Source organism: Aspergillus mulundensis (assembly GCF_003369625.1).
Source record: "Aspergillus mulundensis strain DSM 5745 chromosome Unknown scaffold_15, whole genome shotgun sequence".
Classification (NCBI taxonomy): Eukaryota; Fungi; Ascomycota; class Eurotiomycetes; order Eurotiales; family Aspergillaceae; genus Aspergillus; species Aspergillus mulundensis.
The window spans coordinates 376,718-403,049 of NW_020797903.1; the positions used below are offsets into that span (position 1 = coordinate 376,718).

A 26,332-nucleotide genomic window follows, 5' to 3' on the forward strand; every position below is an offset into this window, starting at 1 on the left:
CTGTTGTGATCTTACATATAACATGCTTCTCAGATATTCAAGATAGGAAAGATAGCGCACTAAGAAAACCAGAATGAACTCAAGACTGACAGACACAAGGCTCACTTGAGACTCCGCTAAAACCACACAGGCAGCTTTGTAACGCCCACATTCTGCGTCGGCGGCGTATATTCCAGCTCCTCAGGCTTGACAGCGAGCTTCAAGTTCGGCAATTTCTGGAACAACGTAGCGAACACGGCCTGGAGCTCGAATCGCGACAACCACTGACCCTGGCAGTTATGCGGGCCGTATCCGAAAGCCAGGTTCTTGTTCTGGTCGATCTTGCGGTGGATGTCGAAATTGTCTGGGGTCGGGTACTCGCGCTCGTCGCGGTTTGCGGAGCGCACGGAGCCGATTATGCCTGTGCCGGCTTTGATCTCCTAGAAGAATTATGTTAGATTGATGATGACGTGTAGGTCGGAATGGTGGTAAAGGTGTTGCGTACCTGTCCACCAAGCGTGGTATCTTCCCTCGCGACCCGTCGACTATTCAGTGCGGACGGGGTATGATACCGCAGAACCTCCTCGACGACATTCTCCGCAAGGTCCGGGTTCTTCTTCAACTCGTCCAGCTGCTCTGGATGTTGCAGGAGCGTAAGAACGCCTAGCGCAACGGAACTCATGATGGCCGTGTTGCCCGCAACAAGAACCATATAGAGCAGGTTTATCATTCCGTCTCGGTCGAACTTCCCTTTCTGATACTGCTTGACAACGATATTGCTAATGAGATCGTCTTCCGGGTTTGCAGGCTTCTCGATCCGACTGTCAACTAGCTTGGTGATGAATTCGTGCACGTCCGAGGGTCCCGACTCAGTGGCCGTTCCGCTTGTTCCGCCGAGCGAAGCATTGGAGCTTAGCAGGTCGTTGGCGTCTTTCTCGGAAACTTTGAAGATGGTCAGGAGGAGGACTTTGGGGTTTAGCGGTGTTGCGAGTTCGGCGACGAGATCAACTGGGCCGTCCTTGCAGCCTTTCTGCTTGATTTTGTTGAGCAGGGAGTCGACAATGGATTGGATCTGCGGTTTGAGGGCCGTGCTTGCGGACTTTGTGAAGAAGGGCTCTGTCATTGCTCTATGCGATCTCAGTATGTTTGTCTACTTGGGGCGTAGGATTCAAATCATACCGGTGTGTTGCATGTTCCTCATCATCCATGTGAACGAATGTCGGCCTTATGCCCTCCTTTTTCGCTCCGGGGTGTATTTCAGGGTATCCCTCGCGGCGGTATCGGTCCTGTTAAATCTTAGCCCTATGTTCCTCCAGTATCGCAGTCCCAATAACATCCTTGAGCCCGGTCGGTAGAGTGGAGGCTCACATTCGACAGCTTCTCATCCTGCAACATCTCACAAACCTCCTTGTGCCTCGTAACGATCCATCCGGGCGTACCGTCGAATAGCTGGATTCGGCTGACGGGACATTGCTGTCTCAGCTTCTTCAGCTCGGCCGGGGGGTCGACGGATTTCTCGGGGCGGGCGAAGGGGTACTTTGGTAGTTCTGTGCGAGGTTAGCGGGTTGAGAAAGCAGGATGAGTAAAAGTCAGACAGTACCAGATGTGCTGGCTGCGGACATAACGAAAGCTGTGCTTCATGGGAGTAAATAGTGTTTTGCGTTAGTGATTCAATGGAGATAGATCCGAGCTCACTATGCGATATCAACGGGAGCCGGCAGTGTCTTTTGTGTGAGAAGGTTATACTTCGGCCGCCGGCGTCATGCCATCGGAGCTGCGCTGCGGAGCTGAAGCCTGAATGGCCATTGTTGAAGCCAGAACCTGATTCCTACACCATCATGTCAGCGTCATGAAACATGGGGTGGCACCGGAAGACTTCAACGTCCATGGAACTCCGCGGAGGGCAGCCTATGAGACTAGCCGCTTTGTATTCCGTCGGTGGTCACGGCGCTTGCCATAGTCAAGCCAAGCCCATAGACCATGATATCAAATTGATCGTTGTCACTTTGATGCTGGATAGACTCCGCAGTAGTGTTATCGGTTGCTTCCGCTCTCGCGCCGATCCGGCAAATTCTCCGAATGGGTACGAGGTGAGCTTCTTTCGCGCCACTACGACTCGCATTGACAATTTTCGTCAAACAGCATAGGTAGCGGTAATATCTGACATCTTCCCTTTTAATAACCAGGTCGACGCGGCGAAAGTATTTTCGGAGTATGCTTAAGGATCCTTGGGGCTATTGGATATATATTCTTGGCACCACCGTGCGGAGGTTGGTATGAATTTCGAACATGGACGATATATGACTAGAAGATAAGATCCAGTTCTAGTGATCTAAGTATAGCGGACTCTAGAGATATGGGAAGTGTAGCATTTACTGATCCGAGTCTCCAGGAGTCGCACTGCGATAAATAGCATTACCGCACGGGAACCGATAACTAATATCAAACTCCATGAGAGACGTCTTGCGGTGTCAAGTGACGGAATTTCCGCAAAGCAGAGTGAATCCTGAATCGAGGCAGCAAACAAATACTTGGGCCCAGGAATATCCGTTTGGAGCCTGCGGAATGGCTGATCCGAAGGATCACATTGGGAATATCTGGCTGGACCAACAAAGCGTCGATTATAGAGTCCTCGACGCACCACGCTGAGCTTCAAGCCGATGGTACAATCTATCTACAGATATATTCTTGACCTTCGTGTGGCGTTTCGCATCAATCGGGCGCCGTATACGGATTAAGAGTTTGAAGGAGCTGGTGACCTCGAAGCCTACCGTCATACCGGCCGCGGCAAAAGTATGATTCGGTCAAAGCTGGTTCGTGAACAAGGAGCAGCTTCTGTCATTCACCGGTGTTGGGAGGGTTTCGAGTTCTAGCTTTGCGGTATCAGTCCAAAAATAGCAGGTGATCGGGCAATTGCACATCTCCAAGCCGCTATGACCATATCTCCATGCCTTGGCTTGTCCCCAGCCTCAGCGCAACCGAGCAGAGGCTGACCGAGAACTCCGCACACCGTTTATTGCGGAGGGCCAGGGGAGGCTGGATAGCATGATGCTTGAGCTGGATAGCTCATCTTAGCGTCCGCTGATCCAGCAATTTCCGCAACCGACCAAGCCCAACGGCCGGTAGTCGCGTTGCGTCATGTATTCCGAGTAGCTGACAGCCGAAGGATTGAGCTAGGCGTGAAAGCAATGTGATGTCGAAGATCCTTGAGGGGTTCGTCCGGGTTCAACGAGGGTCGACCGTGGTCTGAGCGTGGCTTCCGAGAAATTTCGACTCGTAGCTGAGGCTGCATCGTGATTTATCGGTCAGTTAGCGCGTCTTTTCTTTGTCCGGGGTGGAGTTCATCACATCTGTCAAGCAGAATCTCATCACGTCCAAGCTCTCGGATATCCCCGCAGACCCACAGTCACAATGTTGCAGTGACATCACGTGTCGCATTCCCCAGCTTTGGAGATGCGAAACCAGGGAACTCGCTGCCGCGGACGCCCCTGTTAAATAGGGGCAGGGCGCATTCTTTGGTACAGTTGGCTGCCTCCTCTCGCGCGGAGACGGTGGGAAGAAGTCGAGTGTGGAATGTGATTCGACTGCGCAAGATGAGCGTGGCCAGTTCGTCATTGGCAGCCATCAATTTACGCGCCCTGCTGGGTCCCGTGACACCGCCAAGGCTGCAGGTGCCATGTCTGATTGGTGGGCTGAGTGACGAAGCTGCAGATGAAGAAAGTCATGCAGCCAATCAGCGGTGCGGGGACCAGGATTCGAAATGATTGATTCTCGGTCTTACGATCGTGCAGAGCGCAAACCAGTGCCAGAACACAACTGGCGATGTGCTCAGTCTCTGAGTTCGCTCGGGCACGCTGCTGGTGCGACAATTGGACGGCAACCAAGCAAACACCAAATGAACAATGCCTTCGTGATGCTCGTTGGGTATTCATCTCGAGACCATGCCTCACCATGAGGTCTCTCGTCCGCTAATTACCTGTCTTTGCATGCCTCCCGTCCCGTCAGAAGCGCCATCGGCCCCTTGGCAGCAGCTCCGATTGCTTCAAGGCTGGAGATTTCGATCGACCCTTACCGCTGGTCCGCTGCCTTCATCGCCTGCTGTCTCCGAGTCCAACTGCGGGAAATCTTAATTTGTGGGCTTTTGCTCGACGCCTAAGCGACCTTGATATCTTCATAAGCAGATTGCTGTCCTGACCGTCGTATAATCATCCGGCTGGCAGTCTGTATCACCTTCCTCGCCGATCTTCATCACTTTCCCCTCCCCGCCCCTCCATCATCCCAGCTGGCACCGAGCTATCTCCTGCATCTGTGTCGCCTTCGCCTTGCAGATTCGAAATCTCGTTTTTTTGCGTCTGGAAAATTTTCTCAGAGTATTCCGCCTCCGCTCCTCCGCATACCGGTGTTGGTGCTGACAGCAGCTTTCTTCAGGACCGCTCCATCCTTCCCCAGATCGCTAGCCAATCCTCCGATGCGTTTCCTGCCCGAGCGGTGATGCTTCTGACGTTTCAAGCCTCGTTACCGGCCTACCTCCTGAGACGCCCCGTTCGGCGTTCGTGAACCGCTTACCTGGCCTAGCGGAGGTTTGCTGTTGAGTTGGCGGGAACAATGGTTGAAGTTGCGTGGAATAGAAATCCTGTCCCGGATACTCGGCCGTCAAAGATTGTGTCGGTGCCTCCGCCAATGCCTACGCAGACACAGATGGGCGCGGCGAGATTCGAAGCGTGTGCGTCTACCGCATCGCTGTTCCTCTATGCTCAGGGCTCTACCGTCCTCTGCCTCCACCATGACACGCTCGCCCTCGAACGCCGCTTCGAGAACCACAAGGAGGACATACTTTTCATATGCGTTGACAATGTGAGCGAGCGTGGAGCAGGAAGACTGGTGGTCAGCTACGATGCCAGCAAGACGGCCATAATTTGGGATCTATTCACGGGAAGTGTCATTGCCCGCTTTGCTTCGTTTGAGCAATTGAAGGCTGCTTCCTGGATGCGGAATGGGAATGTTGCTTTCGGTAATTCCGCCATACTTGATGACGATTGGCCTCCGCTTATCAGTCTCTAGGGAATGAAAAAGGTGATGTTATACTGTTCGAGCCGTCAACCTCAGACAATGTCTCCTGCCGTACAATATTCGACCCGATTACGGCTTTGGCACCGGCCTCTGATTGTCGAACATACGCCATTGGGTATGTGGCCAGACCTGCGAAGTAGCTGTGAGACTAACTTTATTTAGTTACCAAAATGGTTCAATTCTCATTGCTACGCTTTTGCCGACCTTTACGATCCTACACACAATGACCACATCACGAGGCCCCTCACCAATAGTGTCGTTAGCATGGCACGCATCATCATCGAAGCAAAAGTCTGACATGCTGGCAACAATGTCGGGGAATGGAGACCTTAGGGTATGGAGCGTTGCGAAGCCTCCCGGCAAGGATGTTCCACGTGTGATTCGTGTGCTTAAAAGATCTGATACCTCGTCGCCGTCGGAGCCAAAATGGATGGGTTGGTCCAAGAATGGAAAGATTATACAATATCTAGATGGGTATGTCGCTCCGCGCTTCCACGGCATTGCTCTAACTTCAACAGGGAAACGTGGGCCTGGGACGTCAAAACGAAGCATATAACGTACGAGCCGATCCCCACCATTGACTGTCCACTCGGTATTGCGAACTACGGCCCAACCGCCGCTCTTTTCACCCTCGGCCCTCAGTATACCGTCCAACAATATGACCTGGAAAGTCCAGCAATGGTGGCGAACGTGCAACACCCTCCAACGAACTCAATGACCGCAGCTTTAGATCAGATGAGGGCGAGAACAAAATCTCCGCGTACCTTGCAGGATGCCCCGGAAATGAGAGAATCGGGCTCTTCATACTCTTCAAGACGCCGCGCGCCATTTGATGCCAGTGGAATTGAGGCTGTAAAGCAACAGCGTGCAGAGTTGAGCAGTCCTGAATCATCCCGTGGTCGGGCCGCCTCCGTCAGCTCCAAAGCCTCTTCGGACAGATACAAACCCCCGTACTCTCCTCCTTCACGGTCGGCGCATACTGCGACTTCCTTCTCTTTGACGTCTGCCGGTGGGGGCAGAGAAACCCCCCAGCCATCCTTTGCATACGCCTCGTCCGTGTCAATGTCGTCTGTGAAGAGTTCCCGACCAGGTTCGCGTCTAAGAAATGAAGTTCAATTCAGCCCAGCGGACAAAAACGTCGACCTTTTTCCATTCACCCGCGCCCGCCTAAACGACGTGCCGTATAGGACTCAACAGCCCCTTGATGAAGCTCGCCTCACTCCAGACGACCTACGACGACAAATGTTGAGTATGGTGTTTGGCTGGGACGGCGATATTGAGGCATTGATCAAGGATGAGTGTATGTCTACCACCAAGCTGTCAAACCTTCAACTAACCTTCCTAGTGTATCGGCACCCCCCAGGCAGCGCAGCGGCGATCTTGCTCGCGCAATGGATTGACGAGTCAGACACGGATCATATGGTATCAATGATTAGCGCTGGCCCAACTTCAATCGCGGACTGGATGCTACTGGCCTTGAGTCAAATGAATGGCCAGTCTCAGGCAAACAAGGTCGGTCAAGCCTTTGCGCAGAAACTTCTTGAACTCGGTGATGTGCATACTGCGGCTACGGTCTTGATTGGTCTGGGTGATAGGGACGAGGCCGTCGAAGTGTATGTCTCGCAGAATTACTATATGGAGGCCATTCTCATGACTTGCCTCGTTATGCCAACCGACTGGCAACGGCAGTCGTACCTCGTTCGCCGATGGGGTGAGCATGTTGTCGCCCACTCTCAGCAACAGCTCGCCATCCGCTGTTTCATGTGTACTGGTGTGGAGCCGTCTGATCCTTGGGCATCCCCAGCTGTTCATCAAGCGCACTATAATGAAATGATTCCCGGCAGGTCGCCAATGGGATCGCCGGAACCTGCCTATCCCAACCCTGCTAGTCTCCTGCAACCACATTCCGCGGCTGGCAATGGACAATCCCTCAAAGCCCCTTCGCTTAAGCTAATAACCAGTTTCAACGAACACTCAAACCAGCGCTACCGTTTCCCTGGCCTGAAATCGGATGATCGTACGCCCACCAACGCTCCAGGAATCACTCCTATCGCCGAATCAGCGGCTGGGTCTTCCGCAATGTCGCCAGGAGGTTTTGGATCGTACAAGTTGAACAATATCCAAAGCCTCAACAACGCTATGAACTCTAGATCAGGGACTCCAGGCTTCCCAAAGCAACGCCTGCCGTCAATTGGCGAGACACCAGTCGATGTTCATCCCCCGACCTTCCTCTTCAAAGAAAATAAAAAGTTGGTCGACTACGGGTCTACGTCAGAAAACGACGACACTAGTCAAAGTCAGCCAAGAGAGTCCGAAGATGATCTTGGCTTGTTGCCGTCTGCGCGATACGATCCTGAAGAGGGCTTCAAACCAAGTCCTCAGACAGCTGTTCAGGCAACCGCAGATCAATTTGCCACGATTAAAGGCCTACCCTCGCCAACGCCTGGTATCTTCGAAGCCTTGAGGGAGCGGTCGGATAGCCGCCTGAGTACTAGGGACCGGAAGCCAGACGGCTTACACCTCAGCTTCCTGCCCGGGGAATCTTCTCACGACGAAGTACAATCTGGATCGTTAGCGGCTAGCTTCAGAAGCCCTCCTTCTACCGCCAACAGCTTCAGTACTACAAAGAGTCCTAGCGTCAGCGGGCGAAGTATCGATCAGTATATCAACAGTTTGGATGAAGCAAGCTTTCATTCACGAAAGACTTCCGGACATCGCCGTGGCAGGCGGAACACCGAAGACTCGACAACGCTGAGCGCACGTAAGACGAAGTCGAGAGCAGCGTCCAATGATACAACCCGTGGACGCAATGAGAAGCGGTATGTCCAGCCCGCGAAGCGATCACCTTCCTCGCCCGTCTCCATGTCCCCAGAGGAATTGGCCCAATACGCTGCCAAGCAAACATCAAAAGCTCGGAGTACCAGCCGAGTACGAAAGCCACGGTCCAGAAACTCGTCTGAACGCCGGAGGAACCGCTCGTCCAGCCGACACGCGGCCAACCGCATTGATACGATGGATCAGTCGAACCGAGGCCGCAGCTCCGATCGACAAGGCTTGCGAAACGTGTCGCCACCATCGCCAGTACCCATGACAAACCCGGAGGACGCCCTCAAGTTTGTGTCAGGCGATAGGGAACGAAGAACACGTCAGCGTAGCCGTAGCCGTCGTCCGTCTGCCTCAAGGCGTGAACCCTCCGCCGACGGACGCCGCACTCGACCAAGCTCTCGAACCCGCCAGGAGTCTGATTCAAGAATGACTGGAGACGAAATCAGTATTGTTGTTAACGAGTCGACCATCACTCAAAAGCCTCAGGTGGCCGAGAGTAAACCTGACGCAGCAGTCAACGTGATACCGGCTTCCATTCTCTCACCCGATGCCATGGCTGAGATGAGGAGGAAGGAGCTGGCTGCCGCAGAGCTCGAAGCAAGGCGTCTCTCGCTTGCCCGTAACCCGTCCGCTCCCAACATTCCATTCCCGGGAGAGATCCAGTATACCAGAGGTGTCCTGGAGAGCCCACCCTTCTCTGTGCAATCATTTACACCTCGCACGCCGGGTCGCACCATGCTTCCGCCCAAGGCTTCGCCAGACTACCCGAGTAGCTCCGAGTCGAACTCCTCGCGCTCTGGCGGGCCCGTAGGCCTCCCAGCGACGCCTCGCGCAATGCGCCATCCGAAATACAGTGGAGCCTCTGAATCCGAGCCGATGCCTCCCCCTCCACCCCCTCCTCCGTCGGCTCCGCCTCAAATAGATACCGCACCACTCCTCCTTAGCGATGCACGATACCAAGGTGAAGCCGAACGCATCCCGCGATCCATGTCTGTCCCAGTTCCCGAAGTGCAACCCCCAGCCCGACACGTGGACATGCCAATGCACCCCCACTTCAACCCGACCATCCCTCGAAGCCGGTCCTCGGATCGAAAGGGCAGCCTCCACCATCGCCGCCAGAGCTCACGCGAGCTCTCTACCGCTGGTGTAAACTACGACTACGGCTCATCCCCTGTCACCGTCAGCATTGAGGAGACAATGGAGAAGGTATTGCCACCTATTCTCCCTGAGCTACAACATCTGAACAACAACACTCCGCCGCCACCACCTCCGATTCCAGCTTCAATCGCCTCACTTTCGGGCGCCGGTTCCCAGCGTGAATCTTCAGGGACTATTGACATTGTCATTGACAACGAGAACCTTGGTCGCCTACTCCCACGGGCTATGACGGCCGGCCCAGCTCTGAGCAGCAATACCGCGACCACGGAGGTGGGATCTCAAATCGGCCGCCGTATGTCACTCGAGCATCGGAGGAACCGCAGCGTAAACGAATCTTTCTCTTCGAAGATCCGAAACCTCACAAGGCGCAGTAGTCGGGGCTCAGATGCTTGGGGCTCTCCGACGGCTTCCGGGCCTTCGTCCGGCTATGGCAATGGCTATGGCTACGAGAACCGCGTATCCCATGACGGCATTCCTGTGCCTGATGCTGATGGTCGTATTTAGCTTTCTCTATTTTCACTTTTCTCAAGGCGACAGTTTTATTTGTTTTCCTTGTTCCGTTCACATCACGATTCACGAATTTCCTTGGTTATGTCCATCTGTCTTCGACGGTTCAGTTTTGTTAGCATACTTGTTTACTTCAGCTTCCCTGGTAATGTCCCATATGCTCTTATTGTTTCATTTTGGCCCAGCATGACCCTTCATATCTATACCCTTTCATAGCTCCGTATGAGTACGAGCTATCGACGCTCCAATCAGCCTACGAGCCACGTCACCCAGCACCAGCGTTTTGCTTTTGATTCTCGTTCTCGTTCTTACTCTTCTCCATACCTAACTAATATTTCATGAAATTCAAAGATTGCCCCCTCGAGGGATACAAGGTTTCGCCATCGATTGCATTCTCATTATCACTTGTTTCTTTTGGATGGACATTAATGGACTCTCCGACGAAGGTGAAGATGGTCTTTGTAGATGACACATATAATTCTTTAGTTTTACCAGCTGCGCCTCAAGCATAATACTTATTACCGGAATACTCCCTCTATCTCCTCGTGAAGGCACCATTCACAGTTCAAAATCCCATGGGGCTTTCCATTTGTGACCCTGTTCAGAGTGCCATCCAAGGCTGCCGTCCGTTAGCAAGGTGGGCTAAGCCAGGCGTGTCTGACTCTGACAACGTACTTAAAGTTTGAGCTCCGCCGCTCTTGCTCTGTCGATCTATGTACCCTAACTCCGTAGGTTGTCTGACGTAGGTGTCAGAGCAACAGAAAAGAAAATATGGCCTTCACGGCCTGTAAAGTAGTCTACCCCGCGGAGAAGTGCGAAGCAGATGATGTGATTAACAAGCTAGCAAAAAAGAAGAAGAAAAATAAAAAGAAAAGGCTCTCCAAGTGATGTCCACCAAGACAGGAGAATGAGATGGCCCATCAATAGATAGTGGTACCCTGTAACTGTAGGAGTAGACCTCTCTCGCGGCATGGGGGCGTGCCGCCGGCCGGCAAAGGGCGTTTATCACTAAAAGCTATGCTATCCCAAGTACAAGGACGCCTCTCCATCCAGGAGGGCAACTCTTACTTGCGCGGGGAGCCGTATCCCGTCTTCTGCGCACCGTCCCGACATGTGGACTTTGGCAGGTGTCATTGTTTGTCCAACATAACGTAACCTTAGCCTAGGCTAGACCCCTGTAGCTGTAACGCGATGGGCCGGGGTTGGATTCCCACTTCGTCTTACGCATCAAGGGTTCTTCGCCCTGCAGCTGTCTTCGATACCCCATGCATGGTACGCAGTACAGCAAAACCGCGTCGAAGCTTGACCTACCATGGCTGGCTGTAGGAATCCCTCCAGCTGGGTATAAAGCGAATCAGTGGACGCATCCTCTGGACAGAGAAAAGAGAAACATGAATTGACATACCGGAGCAGAGGGTGCTCAGCTGCGTCAGCGGGACCTTACTGGGTCTTCTCACTTGCTGATCATACATGTATTGAAAACTATTCGTAACCTTTACTTCTTTTGTGCTGACTTGTGGCATGGTTCGAGAGGGGAAAGCAGAAATAGAGACGGGTCGTGACTGAGAGTCATATGCAGTTTCCCAGCTCTTCTCTGACACGTCTCACTTGTAAAATCTCACTCATGCTTTATGGCAGTGTCAAGATTTGTAATTCAAGGTAGGTGCCGGACTCGAACGACTTGAATCACTTGCAGTAGTGCTTATGGCGGCTGGCGGGAAACCCACTAGAAAAAAGAGTCGGTCACGACAAGCCAGCATCTGCAGGAGATCAACAGCGCTCGGGCTCACGAGCTCGACCAGGATAGGTCGGGAGGCCTTTAATCCACTGCATTTCGGCACTATGTTCCAGTAACCCAGTCGCTGAGGCCATTCCATTACCTCACTCTTGCGGCAAGCGGAGGCGATACCTAGAATGCTAGGGCAAAATCCAGGCAGATCGATACTGAATGAAATAAACCTGCTTGGACGGATTTACTGTTTCAATGCATGATCACCTAAGATGGTACCTTTAGCAGAAGCTAGAGTGCGCTTGGTTGTCTCATATAAGATCAAGCCCCTTAGCCTTGGGCCAATGCAGTATGGGTTACTGCAGGGGCCTCATCGATCTCGATCTCAACTGATCTTCTCGATTCTATTCATGACTAGCATGGAGCTACCATCAATCGGCGACCAGCCCCGTCGGTCTGCATGCGACCGCTGCCGTGCCCAAAAGCTGCGATGCGAGCGTCTGAGCGCGACAGTGGAAGACATCTGCCGCCGTTGTATGAGGGCAGGCACCCGCTGCCTCACCACGTCTGCGCGTCGACATAGCAAGGAAGCGACAATCAGGGGCACGCATCTGGACCCATTGGGCGCCTTCTCCGCATCTTTCACACCCAGACCTGAAGCTTCGGACATGGCCGTAGGGTTAGCGGCTCCAGAGATCACAGGCCATGAGCCCCGGGAGGGTCCGAAAGATCCGCATGGGTTCACCTTCGGCGATGCGACCATCGACGCCATGCTCCAGGAGCCTCAACCCTTACCATCCCCGCCGGGCTCAGGGTACGCCGCTCAACCGCCGATGCCGACCGAGATGCTGATGCATCTGCCGCCCTCGCCGCTTGGCTCGCCAGACCTTTTCAATCTCGCGCATGTCGAGATGCCAGTCCAGACATCCGACAGTTTTGCGCCGAACCCTCTCGTTGTCACATCGCCCATTCCCGAGTTCATGGATATGACCTCTCAGAACGCCCGAAGACCTCAGCGACGTTCGACGCACCAGCAGGATGTGGGGTTATTGTCCAATCATCCCGTCAACTGGAACCAGCGATTTGCTCAAATAAGTGCTGGTCTCCTTGCCGACTTGAGCCTCCTTGAATCGGGAAGGGTGGCTGGCACAATCCTCTTTGCAACGCCGTCAAACCACATCTCGGGATCGATATCGGCGCCATCATACATAGATTCAAACCAAAGCGACTGTGCGCACTATGCGGTCGGAAGGATGATACAGAGTGCAGAAGACCTACTCCGCGCTCTTCGGGAACTGCGAGTCCGATCTGGTAGTAGACCTACCTGGCCCTCTACCGGCAGCCTGGGTGCGAATCTGGACGCAGCGAATGAAGTGGAATGGACTGGAGACGATACGGGGCCGCTTTGGCGCCCTTGCCGAGCGTCGACGTCCGCGGCTACTACAGCCGGCATGGAGCTGGGAGATAATCAACAGGACAGCCAGCCTGTTGACGGTCTCTTGGTATTGCTCATCATGACCTGCCATACGACTCTGATGCGCATTTGCAAAGGGGTCTTCTCTATGATCTGCGATTCCTTGTCGACAGCAAGCACGGGAGCCTCTTTCGAGCCTATCCTGCCCACGGTCCAACTGGACGGCTTCAAGGTTGCGGGCGCAAAAGCTCTCCAGATACGGATCTTGCTCCAGGTGACCAGGCATTTTTTTGATCAGCTTGACGAAGCGATGCGAGAAATAAAACTTGAGACGAGCGGTCAGGTCGATCCCGGCAACTTGAAGGATGCATTTCACACACTCGGGATCGCCGAAGGGGGGAAGGTTGAGGAGAAGATGCGGGAGTCGATAATGAAGATCTGCAAAGATATACAGGGTTACCTCGGCAGCAGTGAGGATCCAAGATAGATTTAATGTTAACCTGTTTGCTCATTTGCCGGAGGAGAGGTTATGAACATCAGACTGGCGATGTACAAATGCGTTTCGGTCAGCAGTCTGGTTTAAAGCGCAGAATATGGAGTACATATGTGACAAAGAAGATAAGCGATAGGTAAAGCTTAAGAAATCTGATTTACCCACCGAAAATATCCCCTTCTGCGCGTTTCACAACTTCCTCTATGGCTTGCTTCACCCTCTCAGCGTCCCTTACAATCGCAGTTGCCCGGTGTTCGAGGTCATGGCACATGGAGACAGCCAATGTGTCCCGAATTTGACCACTGGTCGCGTTCGATGCAGTATCCACGGAGCCGCAGTAATCGAATGCAACTACATCGGCGGACTTCGCGGCGCACGGGGTAGACAGTTCGTGAACCAACACCCTGATCGTCTCTTTTAGTGCCGTAGTATTGCGAACCATGAGAGACAACTGGACATGCAGTGCGGTCGAAGTCGATGGCTTATAGGACCCTACTTCGACCTTCGGGACGCGGACCACCATGCCTTGACCGGAGACAGCTGACCTAGCTTCAGCTGCCTGCGCGCAGTTGCGAATATGGGTGAAGATTACACTCCAGGCATCCAATATACGGGTTTGGCATGAGAGAAAGCTGTACAGCGAGGCCAGGCCTACGACTGGTGGTATGGGTGTAGAACCAGGGAAGGTATCGGTCTGCGTGATGACGGCTGTTGACTCGCAAGCTTCTCGAGACTGTCGTAAGACCTGGGCGAATCGGTTCGCCACGTCTACTGCAGACTCGGTGAGTGTGAATGTTTGGTCGATGTGGAAATCCATCAAGTCAGGGGAACTGTCCACGGGGTGGGTTTCGGTATGCCCGGATTGAGCGCATGTAGGTGACAACGGAATCTGCGACATATGTTCGTACAACCTGTGCGATAGCTGGTTCATTTTGCGTTCCAAATCCAAGACGGGGCTTTGCGTCTGTGTCGGATTTATATATTCAGCGGGCGGTAGGACCGGGACATCGATTGGCAGTTCAGGAAGAGCACTCAGTTCAGGTTGAACAAGGACACCGGACCCGGTAGGGAAGTTAAAGATATCCAGGTCACCGGCACCGTAATCAAGCTGTGGTTGCTCACTCCCAACGGCGTGATTCGGGAGTGCTTCCATGGGGAGCAACGGCCAAAGCGAGGACGCATCCATGGATTCCAAAATGTGATTAGCAGGGGGGTCTGGGCTAGAAGGCAACATGTCCCGGTCTCTCAGCGTTACTTTTCGGCCTTGGGGTCGGACACCGCGCCTGGACTGACTGTATCTACAGGCGGCTTCTGCGGCCAGGCAGCGTTTGCAGGAAGAGCACCCATCTTCCCTGAAGCAGCGCAGTTTGTGGGCATGACACCTGTTGCAAGACAAGCGGACAGGCATATCTATGAGAGGAAATGATGCGATACGATGGAAAGAGTTACGAAGATGGCAGAGTGGATGAGAGTGTTGTAGGAGGAGAGAGGAGGGAATACCATGGTAGACTTGACGAAGCATTATTGGGCAGCTGACTCAGCATACACAGATTTATGTCAGCCATGCGACAGGCTGCTGACTCAGCACAAGAACTGTGGTCCTCTCCCTTCCTCCCTCCCTCCCTTCCTTCCAGTCCACTTAATCTCTCCGTTTGCGTCCTCTGTTTCATCCACATGGAGAAAACAATTCCAGAGAAATCCGTCACACTGGACCCCGGCCGGTACCTCATCCTTGCCTCAAGCAGCAACAGTCACGGTCGCCGCCTTGCCTTGCTGCACAACACTATCCTCCACCACCTCAGAGACGAGGTTCGGCACCAGCTCACTCGGCACCTTCTCCAACGCAAAGCGGATAATATCGCCAATTGTGGCTCCTCCCAAGATCCTTAGCACGGGAATATCTGCCTTTAGTTCTTTGAGGAACCATGAGCGAATCTCCACGATATTCAAGGAGTCGATACCGAGTTCCTCCGCCACTCTCTCAACTACATTTTGCTGCTCCGATGCGCTTGTCTCTGATGGCGAGATACCCAGCAAGATGCGAAGCTTTCTGAGGAAGGAATCTAGAGTGTTGGCTTGTTAGCTGGTTTATTTGATAACGAAAATGACGACCGGCGAAGCCTGGACTAGGCAGGCTGCCAGGGTCGTGGATAGTTTGGGTTTAAACTCACTCTTGACAATGTCGAAAAGTTGCTCAGACGTCCTGACATCTTGGAGCTGGGACTTGAGCGAGATATGCTTATTCAGGGCACTGTCTTCATCCGACGACGAGGTATTTGAAGCGCTCTGAACCAGGTGATGGAACTGCGGGTTATACGTCCAGAGCGGTCTTTGCTCGTCGGTGGTTTCGGTCAGTCGCAGGCCACAGATGATTTCGCCGTTCTCCCAACCATGGCCCCCTCCGAAGTCTGCATGCGTCTCTGGATACCCGGCGAGGATGCCCTCGGCAAACACAGCGTGGAAATCTCCCTCCGACATCCAGACATGCCCACTTTTCTGCAGATTCCGTTGCAAGGCTTCTGTCGTTTCGCGAGTCACGTAGCCGACCCCCATGATTGCGCCAATATGGATGACGGACCCTGCGAGCCCCCGCCGACGGCGATTGGCTGCCATCGAAGCCATGAACATATTTGCCGCGGCATAGTTGGATTGTCCGATGTTGCCAGTGATGCAAGTGGCGGAGGAAAAGAAGATAAAGAAATCCAGGGGCAGGGGAGCGTGTGTCGGAGAGGGTGAGAAGAGAGCATCCAGGTGAATGCTGCCTGTTACTTTGGGCCTCATGACGCGCTCCATGGATGATATGTCCATGTCCTTAATCAGTGTGTCGTCCAGAACCATCGCACCTTGAGCTACACCAGCGATCGAAGGGAGCGTGGAGTTGATTCGATCATAAACTGCCCGGAGACTGGTGGGGTCGGTCACGTCGCTGGGGAGTGTTAGAAACTGCACTGGCCGAGTACGTTCGGGAAACTGCTTACCCGGGATATATCTCAACCCTTGCTCCAGAACAGCCGACAATTTCCATCAGGGCTTCACCGTCAATGTTTGGATTACGGCTTGTCAATACAATGTTACGGGCGCCATGTTGTACCAGCCAGCGACACAGGGAAAGTCCCAGCGAACCGGTTAGGCCAACAAGCCAGTATGTTTTGTCACTTTTGATAAGTGGGTACTCGCCGACCGATCTCGCCAGTGCAGTCACTGTTTCAGGACGTGTCCAGTCAATAAGTTGGAGCGGTGACTGGGAGTCTGCAGGTAAACCTGGCACTTCCTGGATTGTCAGGTCCTTAATTTGGCTGTCAGCAGGTGTCGCCGAAGCCTGGCATCTCTGGAGTGAAGACATGGCGCGGATGACTTGAGCTGCCACATCTGACGAAGTGTACCGGACTGGCCGATCCAGGATTGCGCTCAATTTCTCAAAGGTAGAGTCTGGATGCAGCGCTGAGCGAAGTTGGCCCCAAAGAATGCCACCTTCGCCACTGTCAAGACCCATGTCCAACACTGAGACCGGAATGCTAGGCAGGGCATTTCTTATGGTACGGATGTGTGCCTGCGGATGAAAAGTCACTTGAGCCGATGGCATCATTGGCTTTATGCCTGGAGCTTCCCCAGATGCGATGAAGATGACTCGGATTCCGCGGATGGAGGCATGTCGCTGCAACATCTCGGTCAGCGGTTGATGCTCCCCAATTACTATCAAAACGCCCCCGTCGCTCACGAGAGTGAGGATGGAACGTATAAGAATATGCGACAGCGCATCACTTAGCGAGGGACCGACGTCGCCCTCCACTGGCATGATCCAGGTGTCGGGAACATCCACAATTGAAGCACTGGTGGTAGCAAAGCCCATGACCTTCTCCCTGGTCGATAGTATGATACCGGCAAAAAGGTAAAGAGAGTCATTCCCCGTCAATGGGATGGGATTCAACGACGACGTATCTACGCGGATTCTCTTCTTCCCAGCGACAGCCAGCGTTGAAGCAGGGCTCGGGATCGAAGACTGGACGACGGAATACCGCCCGCTGCTCGTCCGCGCCACCTCGATCACCCCATTACCTGCTCGGATATTGATCGGCTCCGAGATAGGGCGCCGTGTGGCGTTATACCGGGTGTTGGCGTCGTGATTGAGCTTGACTCGAGGAATCATTTCCTTGCCTTGAACGATGGCCAGCTCTGGCTCGGTGGACCATAATAGTTCCTGGGCACGATCCGAGGATTCTGACACGTTCACTAAAAGAAAGCGCAACAGCGCACTGATAATAGTACTTGCGCTTTTTGTGGTGACAACATCGAGATCAAGGAACTGGGACTGGACATGGCGAATCTCAACAGCCATTGAGCGTCCCAGCCCGAGACTTTGATGATGATAGGCGTTACCGCCACGAGAATCTTCCGTCACCCAGAGTACGTAGCGTGATTGCTCATACAGCAGTTTGATCCCGGCCAATGAGGCTGTCGTCAGGTCCTTGAAAATTGGCGCGTCCAAGTCGGAAAGATTTAGTGTCAATGCTCCCGAAGGAATGAGCTCAGGGTTGGATTGCAGATCCTCTAAACTATCGACAGCAGAGACTGAACCAAAGCGCAGTGTCAGCTGATGCAGGATTTCCTCGCGCACAGCCTTCATGCGCTCGGACACGCCGCCTAGGACGGCAATCTCCACTGTCGCATTATCGAGAAGTCTTGGTGTTGACCCAGCCCGTGGAGGGTCGCGGAGGAACTCAACGGTGGAGTCGAGTGCCTGGGACACAATCGTGGACGCTGGAAATGGCAATGAGTCAACGTCCGACGTGACGGTGTCGATGCCTGAGAACCCTGTTTCGCGCAATAGACGATCCCACTCTGCGTTCGTCACGCAAGGCGAAAGGACCCGACCGTCTTCAGCGCCTAGCCACCAGCCTGGCAAAGACCCGAAAATATACCCTAGACGGGCCACGTCCGGGTTCGACACTTCAAGCAAAATCAGATACCCACCGGGCTTCAGCAGGCGGCGAACGTTGTTGAGACTGGATTTGAGAGTTGAAGTTGCATGAAGGACAAATGATGCAATTACAAGGTCGTACGAATGCTCTGGGAATTCCTGTGAGATAAGGTCTTTCTCAATATCGAGGACCTGAAAACGCATCTTGTCCTGCAAGCCGAACAGCTCGCGGGCATTGTCAAAAAATCCGCTGGATATATCGGTGAAGGTGTAGCTGGAGAAGCTCCCACCCAGGTTGTTCAAAGCTTGCTTGGTCGCTGCACCGGTGCCGGCTCCTGGAGTCAAGTCAGTTTCCATCATTTGCGCCAGGGTAAGTACCAAGCAGATCTCACCAATCTCTAGAATTTTCATATGCGGGTACCTGTGTCCCAAAAGCCCGACCACTCTGCCGAGATGCTCGATATAGTACCGCATGCCCATGGCCTCTTCGTAATACCTAGCCAGCATGTTATTCTTGGTAAGATGTTCCAGGATGTGCGAGTCTCCGCGGACCGCATCGACAATGTGCTCTGCGATAATGTGCATAAGAGCAAGATCCACGTTTTCCGGGAACCTGAAACGGATCAATATTGCCATTTCTACGCAGGGCGCGTATTCGGCACTCACCTCTGGCTCTCGCGCATGATCAAGTCCTGGCTATCTTCCACCCATTCTGGTCGTGCGTATCGATGCTCGCCAGCAGCCACTGTCTTTGTAATATGAGATGCGAAATTTAGAAGACCGATGTATGGGCCTTTGTGACGGGCGGCGTCATCATCTGGGAAACTCAGATGCAATTGTTTGAGATAGAAAGCTGCGACTCGTTCCATAACATACGCCAGTTCATAGTTATCTGCCGTGGCTCGGCCCAGGAAAGGAGCCGCCTCGTCATCAGGAGAGACATGCCTCCAGACAACGCCGCTGAAAAATGGCCGGTCAGTCTCAGCAGTCGCGGCCTCAACTGGGACAGCCTGCATCCCTTCAATGCGTGCCATGGTATATTGTCCATCAGGCGAATAGATGTCAATGTCCCCCTCGGTTTCCACACCGTCTGCCTGAGCCAGGACGCAGTCGGCGGGAAAAGCGGTCTCGACAGACGCATCTGCGACCTCGCACAACATGGGATTCACTACAATCCGGCGAACACCCCTGGGGACTTGCAGACGCCATAGTTCACCATCACCGGGGAAGCTCCTGGCGAGAAGAACGGTCTGGATGGCGGCGTCAAGCGTGGCTGGTCGGATCGTCAAAGACTCTGTCTCCTGACTTGGCTGTTGCAGTATGGAGCCTGTTGTAACACCATGCTTCCGCCTCAAATTTGTCAGGGCTCGGAAGGGCCCGGTGTAGCCATACCCAAGGGACTCGAGCGAATTATAGAACCTCTCACTGGGAACATCGACCATGTCGCCGGCCAGGGACGGACGTTGTTTCGGCAAGGCATGTACCGATGGTTCACCGTATGTAACCCTAAGCCGACCGGCGGCGTTGCGCGTCATGACAGTCGACTCTCTGCCAACAGCGGAGTAGAAAGCGAAATTAGCCGTTAACATATTGTTCGAGCCCTTGTGCTCGTGAACGATGTTCGTGATTGAGACCAAGGTCTCCACGGAGGCGCTCTCGTTGGTGAAGACCAAAGCCTGTGGGATAGCGATATCCAGCAGTTCAACCAGTCGGATTGAGACTGCATCGGAAGAAGACATTGCCTTGGCTGCTTCAACGGCCGCGCACACATAGCCGGCGCCGGGGAAGACTATCTGCCCCTGAATCCGATGGTCTAGCAGCCACGGTAGCTCACGAGGAGTTAAGAAGTTGCGCCAGCGGAACTCTTGTTCAACGCCATCAGGACATTGGACACCAAGTAGAGGATGCGATGGCATCTTCCTGCTCCTTGTTGCTTTCCACACCCGGGGTTCGTACCAATAAACTTGATCGTGGTCCCAAGCGTACGACGGCAGGTCTTTCAGCAGCTTTGGCTTAGTGTCGTCGTCGCGGACGAAAGTATCATATTGGGCGAGGTCGAGGGAAGCTATTGGAAGAGTCTGCCATAGAGCGCCCAGGCAGTCTGCCATCGCCTCCACTCCATTCGCACCGCGTCGAAGCGTAGGCGTGTAAACTGGAGAGGGTTGGCCAAGGTCCTGGAGGTTTTGCAGCGTTGGACCGCGAAGTGCAGGGTGCGGACCCAGTTCAACGGTGATATCGAACGGGCCATTGCTCTCTACGGCGCACTCCACGGCATCGGTGTATCGTACCCGATTGACTAGGTTGTCATTCCAATAGGCGGCAGCGAGATTTTCGGCCTGATCCCACGTCACCTCGTTACCAGTTACGCTCGAGTACCAACGAGGCGCGGTGTCAGAAGGCTGGTGGATAGACATTTGCACATTCTGCAACAATGCGAGATATCGGTCTGATGCTGAGACCATGTGGTGGGAATGGTAGGCCTTATCAACAACAAGCAGTCGAGCAAACTTGTTCTCCTCATCCAGAACTTCCTTGGCCAAAACGATAACATCGGCGTCGCCGGAGAGCGTCACACTGGTGGCTGAGTTGACCGCGGCGACCGTAATTCGACCCTCAAACTCGGGCTCTCCGCACAGCTCCTCTGCATCGGCCAGAGATGTGCCAACTGCCAACATCGCACCTTTCTCGCCATTCGGGCCTTGCGCATATCGCGAGCACATACCACGGTAGTACGCGATGCGGATTGCGTCTGTGGCTGACAGAAAGCCCGCTGCATGGGCAGCGGCAATCTCGCCGGATGAATGGCCGACAACTGCGTGAAGCGATACCCCTGCTGCATGCAGGAGCTGCAAAAGGACCAGCTGAACTGCAGTGCACATGGGCTGTGATACCTCCGCGGATGCAATTCGGGAGTCGGCGGCATCTGCCATTAATTCGGCGGACAGTGTCCAGTCGGGGCGATCCCCAGATGGGAGGCTTTGCAATGCGTCGTCCAGAGATTTGATTATCTCGCGAACCTTCGGCGAATGCTGCCACAGTTCCCGGCCCATAGTGGCCCATTGCGCACCTTGCCCGGTAAAGACGCCGAGGATCTTGGGTTCCTTTACGCGGGAGATCTGCTGCGGCTGGGACGCAGACTTCGCCGCTTCAGAGGGGTCAAGCTTTGCACGCAAGCTTTCCAATAGCCGTTCCCGCGTTGTGCCCGAAACGGCAGCGACGGTCGGGAAACGGGATCTGCGGGAATGGAGACTCCATGCCAGGTCTCTCATGCTGACGGATTCGTGCTCCTCTAAATAGGTGGCGTATGCGGCCAAGGACCGCTCGAGGGACTTGTCAGAGGCTGCAGAGAACAGGAATGGAACGAATGCTACATCGCTCTCTACCTGGGATTCTGGCTCGGGGGTGTACGCCTCAACGATCGCATGGGCGTTTGTCCCTCCGAATCCGAAGCTGTTCACACTGGCTCGTCGCGGAACACCGGGGGCGAGATTCGGCCACGGCTGGGCACTTGTGGCTATTTCAAGGTTGGTATAGAACGGAGCGATGTTGGGGTTGAGCTCGTCAAAAAGCATGTTGGCTGGGACTATTGCGTTTTGCAGCGCCATCGATGCCTTTAACAGCCCTGCCACCCCGGCCGTCCCCTCGGTGTGACCAATGACTGTTTTTATAGAGCCAACGTAAAGGTGTCCGTCGCAGCCGGCTTGCGAGAAGGCCTTGTGTATGGCTTCTGCTTCCAGAGGATCACCTGTTGGCGTGCCGGTTCCTGAAACGAGTTAGTCGGGTACTATTCTCATTGTGCATAACTCACCATGTGCTTCGAAATATTGAGGGCGGTCCTCAGGCCGCTGCAGGTCCAACCCGGCTCTGGTGTAGGTGTCCCGAATAAGAGCCGTCTGCGCCAGTGCGCTGGGCATAGTGATACCTTTGGTGCGACCGTCTTGGTTTATGCCTGTCTCGCGCACCAGACACTCGATATGATCGCCGTCTGCTAGAGCATCTCGCAATGTCTTTAGGACAACCGCTGCGATACCCTCACCCCGCGCGTATCCGTTCGCCTTGCTATCCCACATACGACTCTGGCCGGTTGGTGAGAGCATCTGCAGTTTGCTTTCCGCGATGTACGGCTCTGGGAGTATACAAAGATTTGCCCCGGCGGCGACAGCGACTCTAGAGCGGCCAGACCGGAGAAGCTGGACGGCTTCATGGACGGCAACAAGACTTGACGAACACGCCGTGTCAATCGTCATAGACGGGCCATGCCAGTCGAAGAAATAGGAGACCCTATTGGAGAGGATACTGCGCGTTGTCCCAGTGGAAACATACGTTGGGAACGACTCTGGATCACGCAACAGCATGTCCCCATAGTCTGCGTACATGAGACCGACATACACAGCAGTGTCGGATCCCTTGAGGTCCTCCATGCGCAATCCGGCCGATTCAATCGATTCGTAGACCGTCTCGAGGAGAATACGATGCTGCGGATCCATACAGTGCGCCTCGGCAGGCTTGATGCTGAAGAACTGCGCATCAAACGCGCGGTGGTCCTCATCGAGAAGGTACGAGTGCAAAACATTGCTGGTACCGTGGTGGTTATGGTCGGGGTGGTAGAATGCCTTGGAGTTGAAGCGGTCAACAGGGATCTCTTTGCGAAGATCCCGCGGTTTCAAGAGGAGCTGCCACAGCTTCGAGGGCGAACTGCTCTGGCCTGGAAAGCGGCAGCCACTGCCGATGATGGCGATGGGCTCGTTGGGAGATGCTGACTTGGACTGTGTCATGGCGGGCAGAATCAATGAGGCACTGGATCGACAGAATTGAATCACTAGACAGCCAGGACATGTCCTTAACTACCTAGGTATCAAGGCTATCCGCCTGCATGTTCGGACACGACTCGGAGTCGGCAGCTCTTCGGAGCAGAACGCCGAATGGAGATGGGCCTTGTCTTACGTGCATTGAGCCCGGGCATACTGTACAACCCGCCGAACGAAGATGGGCCTTGTCTTACGCGCATCGAGCCCTGAGCGTACCGTAAGCGGTTGCGCCTCCGACCGCTCCGAGTGCGACTGATAAACCACTCCTGGCGAGGTGTCAACTCTCAGACTGCACTCTCGCAGAGGCTCTGGGATTGACTGCAAGCATGGCTCCCTCCTATGCGCATCACCTGCCGGCTGGTTTCTCACCGGCCGTGCTCTACCTGCCCGCCGCAAAGCAGACGGCAATTGTGCAGGAAAGCAATGGCAAATCGACAATCGACGCCAATGCGCCCCTTCCCACCCCGGAACCAGATATGGTTGTCGTCCACGTCGTCGCTGTCTCAATCAACCCCGCCGACTGGAAGATCCCGTTGCGGTTTCCTGCCCCCGGCGCCCTGAATGGCTGCGATTTTGCGGGCATTGTGCTAGCCATCGGCCCTGACGCCGCCAAAGTTCATCCGACGCTGCGACCGGGCGATCGGGTCTGCGGTGGCGTCCACGGTGCCAATCCAATTGACCCGGGCACGGGCGCATTCGCCGAAATGGTGGCCGCCCACGCAGATCTCGTACTCCGGATGCCGGATACGATGACCTGGGAGCAGGGCGCCGTGCTTGGGGGCAGTGTGCTCTCGACCCTGAGCATCGCGTTGTACCATTCGCTTGGGCTGACAGGAACGCCTGAGAGCCCGGTGGAAGGTGACCCGACTCCTGTTCTAGTCTATGGCGGCAGCACCTCGACCGGAACAGCGGCATTGCAGATCCTGCGCAGGCAAGCCTGGTCATCAGCTTAAGTAGCCCGATGTACTGACCCTCCCAGCTCCGGTTACAAGCCGATAACGACGTGCTCTCCGCACAGCAGTGCTCTAGTGCAAGCGCACGGCGCGACCGAATGCTTCAACTACCGCTCTGACGCCTGCGGCAGCGAGATCAAGCGAGCCACCAACGGGCGTCTCCGTCACGTCCTCGACATCATCACCGACATGCCGTCGCAGCTGGCCTGCTTTACCGCGTTTGGCCGACTTGGCGGGAAATACGCGTGTCTGGAGCGGCCAAACCCAAACCTACCACGTAGTCGGCTCATCAAGGTCGATATGGTTGTAGGCCTGGCTGCGACGGGCAAGGAAATCGCGCTGCGCGATGGGTATGAGCGAGCGGCTAACCCCGAGTTGAGAAAGACTGCAGCCAGACTGTTTCGGTCCGTGCAGGGGATGTTGGATAAGGGGGAGTTCGTGCCGCACCCGGCGAAGGTACTCGAAGGGCGGTTCGAGGGGGTCCTGGAGGGACTGAGGGTGTTGAGGGAGGGGGTGACCGGGGTCAAACTGGTTGTTTTCATTGATGAATCTGAGGGACACAGGATGATTGATTGAACCGGACTCAACAATGAGATTCAATTATGATACTGAGATATAAAGATGACCAAACTGCACTGCATGCACATCCTGCTACCTGCCAACTCCACCATCTAGGCTTGCACATTCGCCTTTTCCTCCTTCACCCTGCCCTCCTGGATCCCAAAGTCGCCCTTCAATTCCTCCCTCAGCTCCACCTGCTCCTCCAACAACGCCAGCAGAACCCCAACCCCTGCAAAGGCAATCCCCACCTGCCACGACCGCTTCAATGCAACGGTAAAAGCATCAATGACCTGGGCCCGGGTTGTCTCATCCAATGTCCTCAGAAACGCCTGGGTCGCATGTTCATAAGCATGTCCACCCACCAACAGCGCCCTCACTTGCTCATCACCCACTCGGTCGGCAACCTCATCGAAGCGCGTGTTGAAAATGGCCGTCGGAATCGCCGACCCAAAGACCAGCCCAAAGCTGCGCAGGAACTGCCACGTGCCCGTCGCCTTGGCCGTATCGGCGTCTGTCAGCTTGGCCTGCACGGCCGGAAGGGCAGTCGAGATGATCAGCCCTAGCCCGCCGCTCGCAATCAGCTGGAAGATGACCCATTCCGCGGTCGAGCTCTCCCCGTCCAGAAGACTGAAGATGCCGAATCCGATGGTGATCAGGCCGAACCCGACGATGTGGATGATCTTGTACTTGCCCAGCTTCTGCATGGTCGCGCCCCCGACCACGGCCGCGACCGTCATGAACAGCGCCGTCGGCAGCAGCTGCACCCCCGACCGGATCGGCGACGACATCAGCACGCCCTGGAAGTACACCGGCAGGAAGTACAGCACCCAGACCGTCGTGATCCCGTGGAAGAAGGTCGCGATGAACGCCACCGCGCTGGTCCGGTTGCTGAACAGGTGCAGCGGCATGAAGGGGTCCGCGCAGTACCTCGTCCCCTCGAAGACGCCCTCGAACACCAGCGTGGCCACAAGCCCCAGCATCCCCAGGACCAGCGGGACGACAACCTGCGCAGAGCCCCAGGGATGCACGGCGCCCGCCCAGCCAATCCCAATCAGAACCGACGTGCTGGCTGCCACGAAAAGGGCATTCCCAATCCAGTCGAGGCGCCGTCCCAGTTGAGCCAGCGTCGCGCGCGTCGTCTTGACCCTCAGAAACAGAACCAACAGCACAAGCCCCACGCCCGCAATCGGCAGATTCAAGTAAAACACCCACCGCCACGTACTCCGCTGCACAATCACACCCGCAATGACCGGCCCAATCGCCGTGCCCACCGTGATGCCCCCAAACACAATCCCCAGGTAACTGCCGCGCTCGCGGAGCGGCACGATATCACACACGATCGTCTCGACCAGGACATTGATCCCGCCCGCGCCGAGCCCCTGCACCGCGCGGCCGGCGATCAGCATGTCCATGGAGCTTGCGCCGCCGCAGATGCCGCTGCCGAGCGCGAAGACCGCGACGCTGATGATCACGAGGTACCGCCGTCCGTAGATGTCCGAGAGCTGCCCGAAGAGAGGCTGGAAGGCCGTCATTGTTAGGAAGTAGGCGATGATCACCCAGGTGTATTTGGCGCCGTCGCCCAGCTCGGCGGTGATGGAGGGGAGGGCGGTTGCGACGACGGTGGATTCTAGCGCCGCGAGCAGCCCGGAGACGGTTAGGGCTAGCATGATCAGCCAGAAGCGGGCGCCTTTTTTGGTTAGGGAGGGGTCGATTGGAGGCTGTCCCTGGTCTGAGTCTCCGGGCGTGGAGGGGGAGGTGGATGTGGAGGTTGGGGAGGACATGGTGATATTACCGCTACAGTTCAGGACAGGTAAGATGGAATGCTATTGAGGTATGGAGCACGAAGAGCAATTGATTGAGAAAACATAGGGAGTTCGGTCGTGAGCTACTTAAGGTAGAAAGGGCCAATATCAACC

At 54.9% G+C, this 26,332-nt stretch overlaps 7 protein-coding genes across 7 annotated transcripts; 3 read left to right on the plus strand and 4 right to left on the minus strand.

The window, feature by feature from the left end:
• Positions 1–116: 116 nt before the first annotated feature.
• On the minus strand, positions 117–1,601 carry DSM5745_10437 (uncharacterized protein; the record flags this gene model as incomplete). The annotated part of the gene is made up of 5 exons (XM_026752453.1): positions 117–419; positions 485–1,106; positions 1,159–1,265; positions 1,384–1,526; positions 1,580–1,601. The coding sequence occupies 5 exons, from the start codon at positions 1,599–1,601 to the stop codon at positions 117–119; spliced, it is 1,197 nt and encodes a 398-aa protein (XP_026598896.1).
• A 2,983-nt stretch (positions 1,602–4,584) lies between these two features.
• DSM5745_10438 (uncharacterized protein) lies at positions 4,585–9,537 on the plus strand (the record flags this gene model as incomplete). Its single annotated transcript, XM_026752454.1, has 5 exons — positions 4,585–4,990; positions 5,041–5,164; positions 5,212–5,523; positions 5,568–6,349; positions 6,395–9,537. The coding sequence occupies 5 exons, from the start codon at positions 4,585–4,587 to the stop codon at positions 9,535–9,537; spliced, it is 4,767 nt and encodes a 1,588-aa protein (XP_026598897.1).
• A 2,151-nt stretch (positions 9,538–11,688) lies between these two features.
• On the plus strand, positions 11,689–13,170 carry DSM5745_10439 (uncharacterized protein; the record flags this gene model as incomplete). The annotated part of the gene is made up of 1 exon (XM_026752455.1): positions 11,689–13,170. One exon carries the CDS (start codon positions 11,689–11,691, stop codon positions 13,168–13,170), a length of 1,482 nt encoding a protein of 493 aa, XP_026598898.1.
• A 163-nt stretch (positions 13,171–13,333) lies between these two features.
• DSM5745_10440 (uncharacterized protein) lies at positions 13,334–14,362 on the minus strand (the record flags this gene model as incomplete). Its single annotated transcript, XM_026752456.1, has 1 exon — positions 13,334–14,362. One exon carries the CDS (start codon positions 14,360–14,362, stop codon positions 13,334–13,336), a length of 1,029 nt encoding a protein of 342 aa, XP_026598899.1.
• A 551-nt stretch (positions 14,363–14,913) lies between these two features.
• Positions 14,914–22,869, minus strand: DSM5745_10441 (uncharacterized protein; the record flags this gene model as incomplete). Its single annotated transcript, XM_026752457.1, has 5 exons — positions 14,914–15,239; positions 15,348–16,102; positions 16,155–18,707; positions 18,761–21,857; positions 21,903–22,869. The coding sequence occupies 5 exons, from the start codon at positions 22,867–22,869 to the stop codon at positions 14,914–14,916; spliced, it is 7,698 nt and encodes a 2,565-aa protein (XP_026598900.1).
• A 359-nt stretch (positions 22,870–23,228) lies between these two features.
• Positions 23,229–24,431, plus strand: DSM5745_10442 (zinc-binding alcohol dehydrogenase family protein; the record flags this gene model as incomplete). Its single annotated transcript, XM_026752458.1, has 2 exons — positions 23,229–23,842; positions 23,882–24,431. The coding sequence occupies 2 exons, from the start codon at positions 23,229–23,231 to the stop codon at positions 24,429–24,431; spliced, it is 1,164 nt and encodes a 387-aa protein (XP_026598901.1).
• A 95-nt stretch (positions 24,432–24,526) lies between these two features.
• Positions 24,527–26,197, minus strand: DSM5745_10443 (MDR family MFS transporter; the record flags this gene model as incomplete). The annotated part of the gene is made up of 1 exon (XM_026752459.1): positions 24,527–26,197. One exon carries the CDS (start codon positions 26,195–26,197, stop codon positions 24,527–24,529), a length of 1,671 nt encoding a protein of 556 aa, XP_026598902.1.
• Between the last annotated feature and the right edge of the window lie 135 nt (positions 26,198–26,332).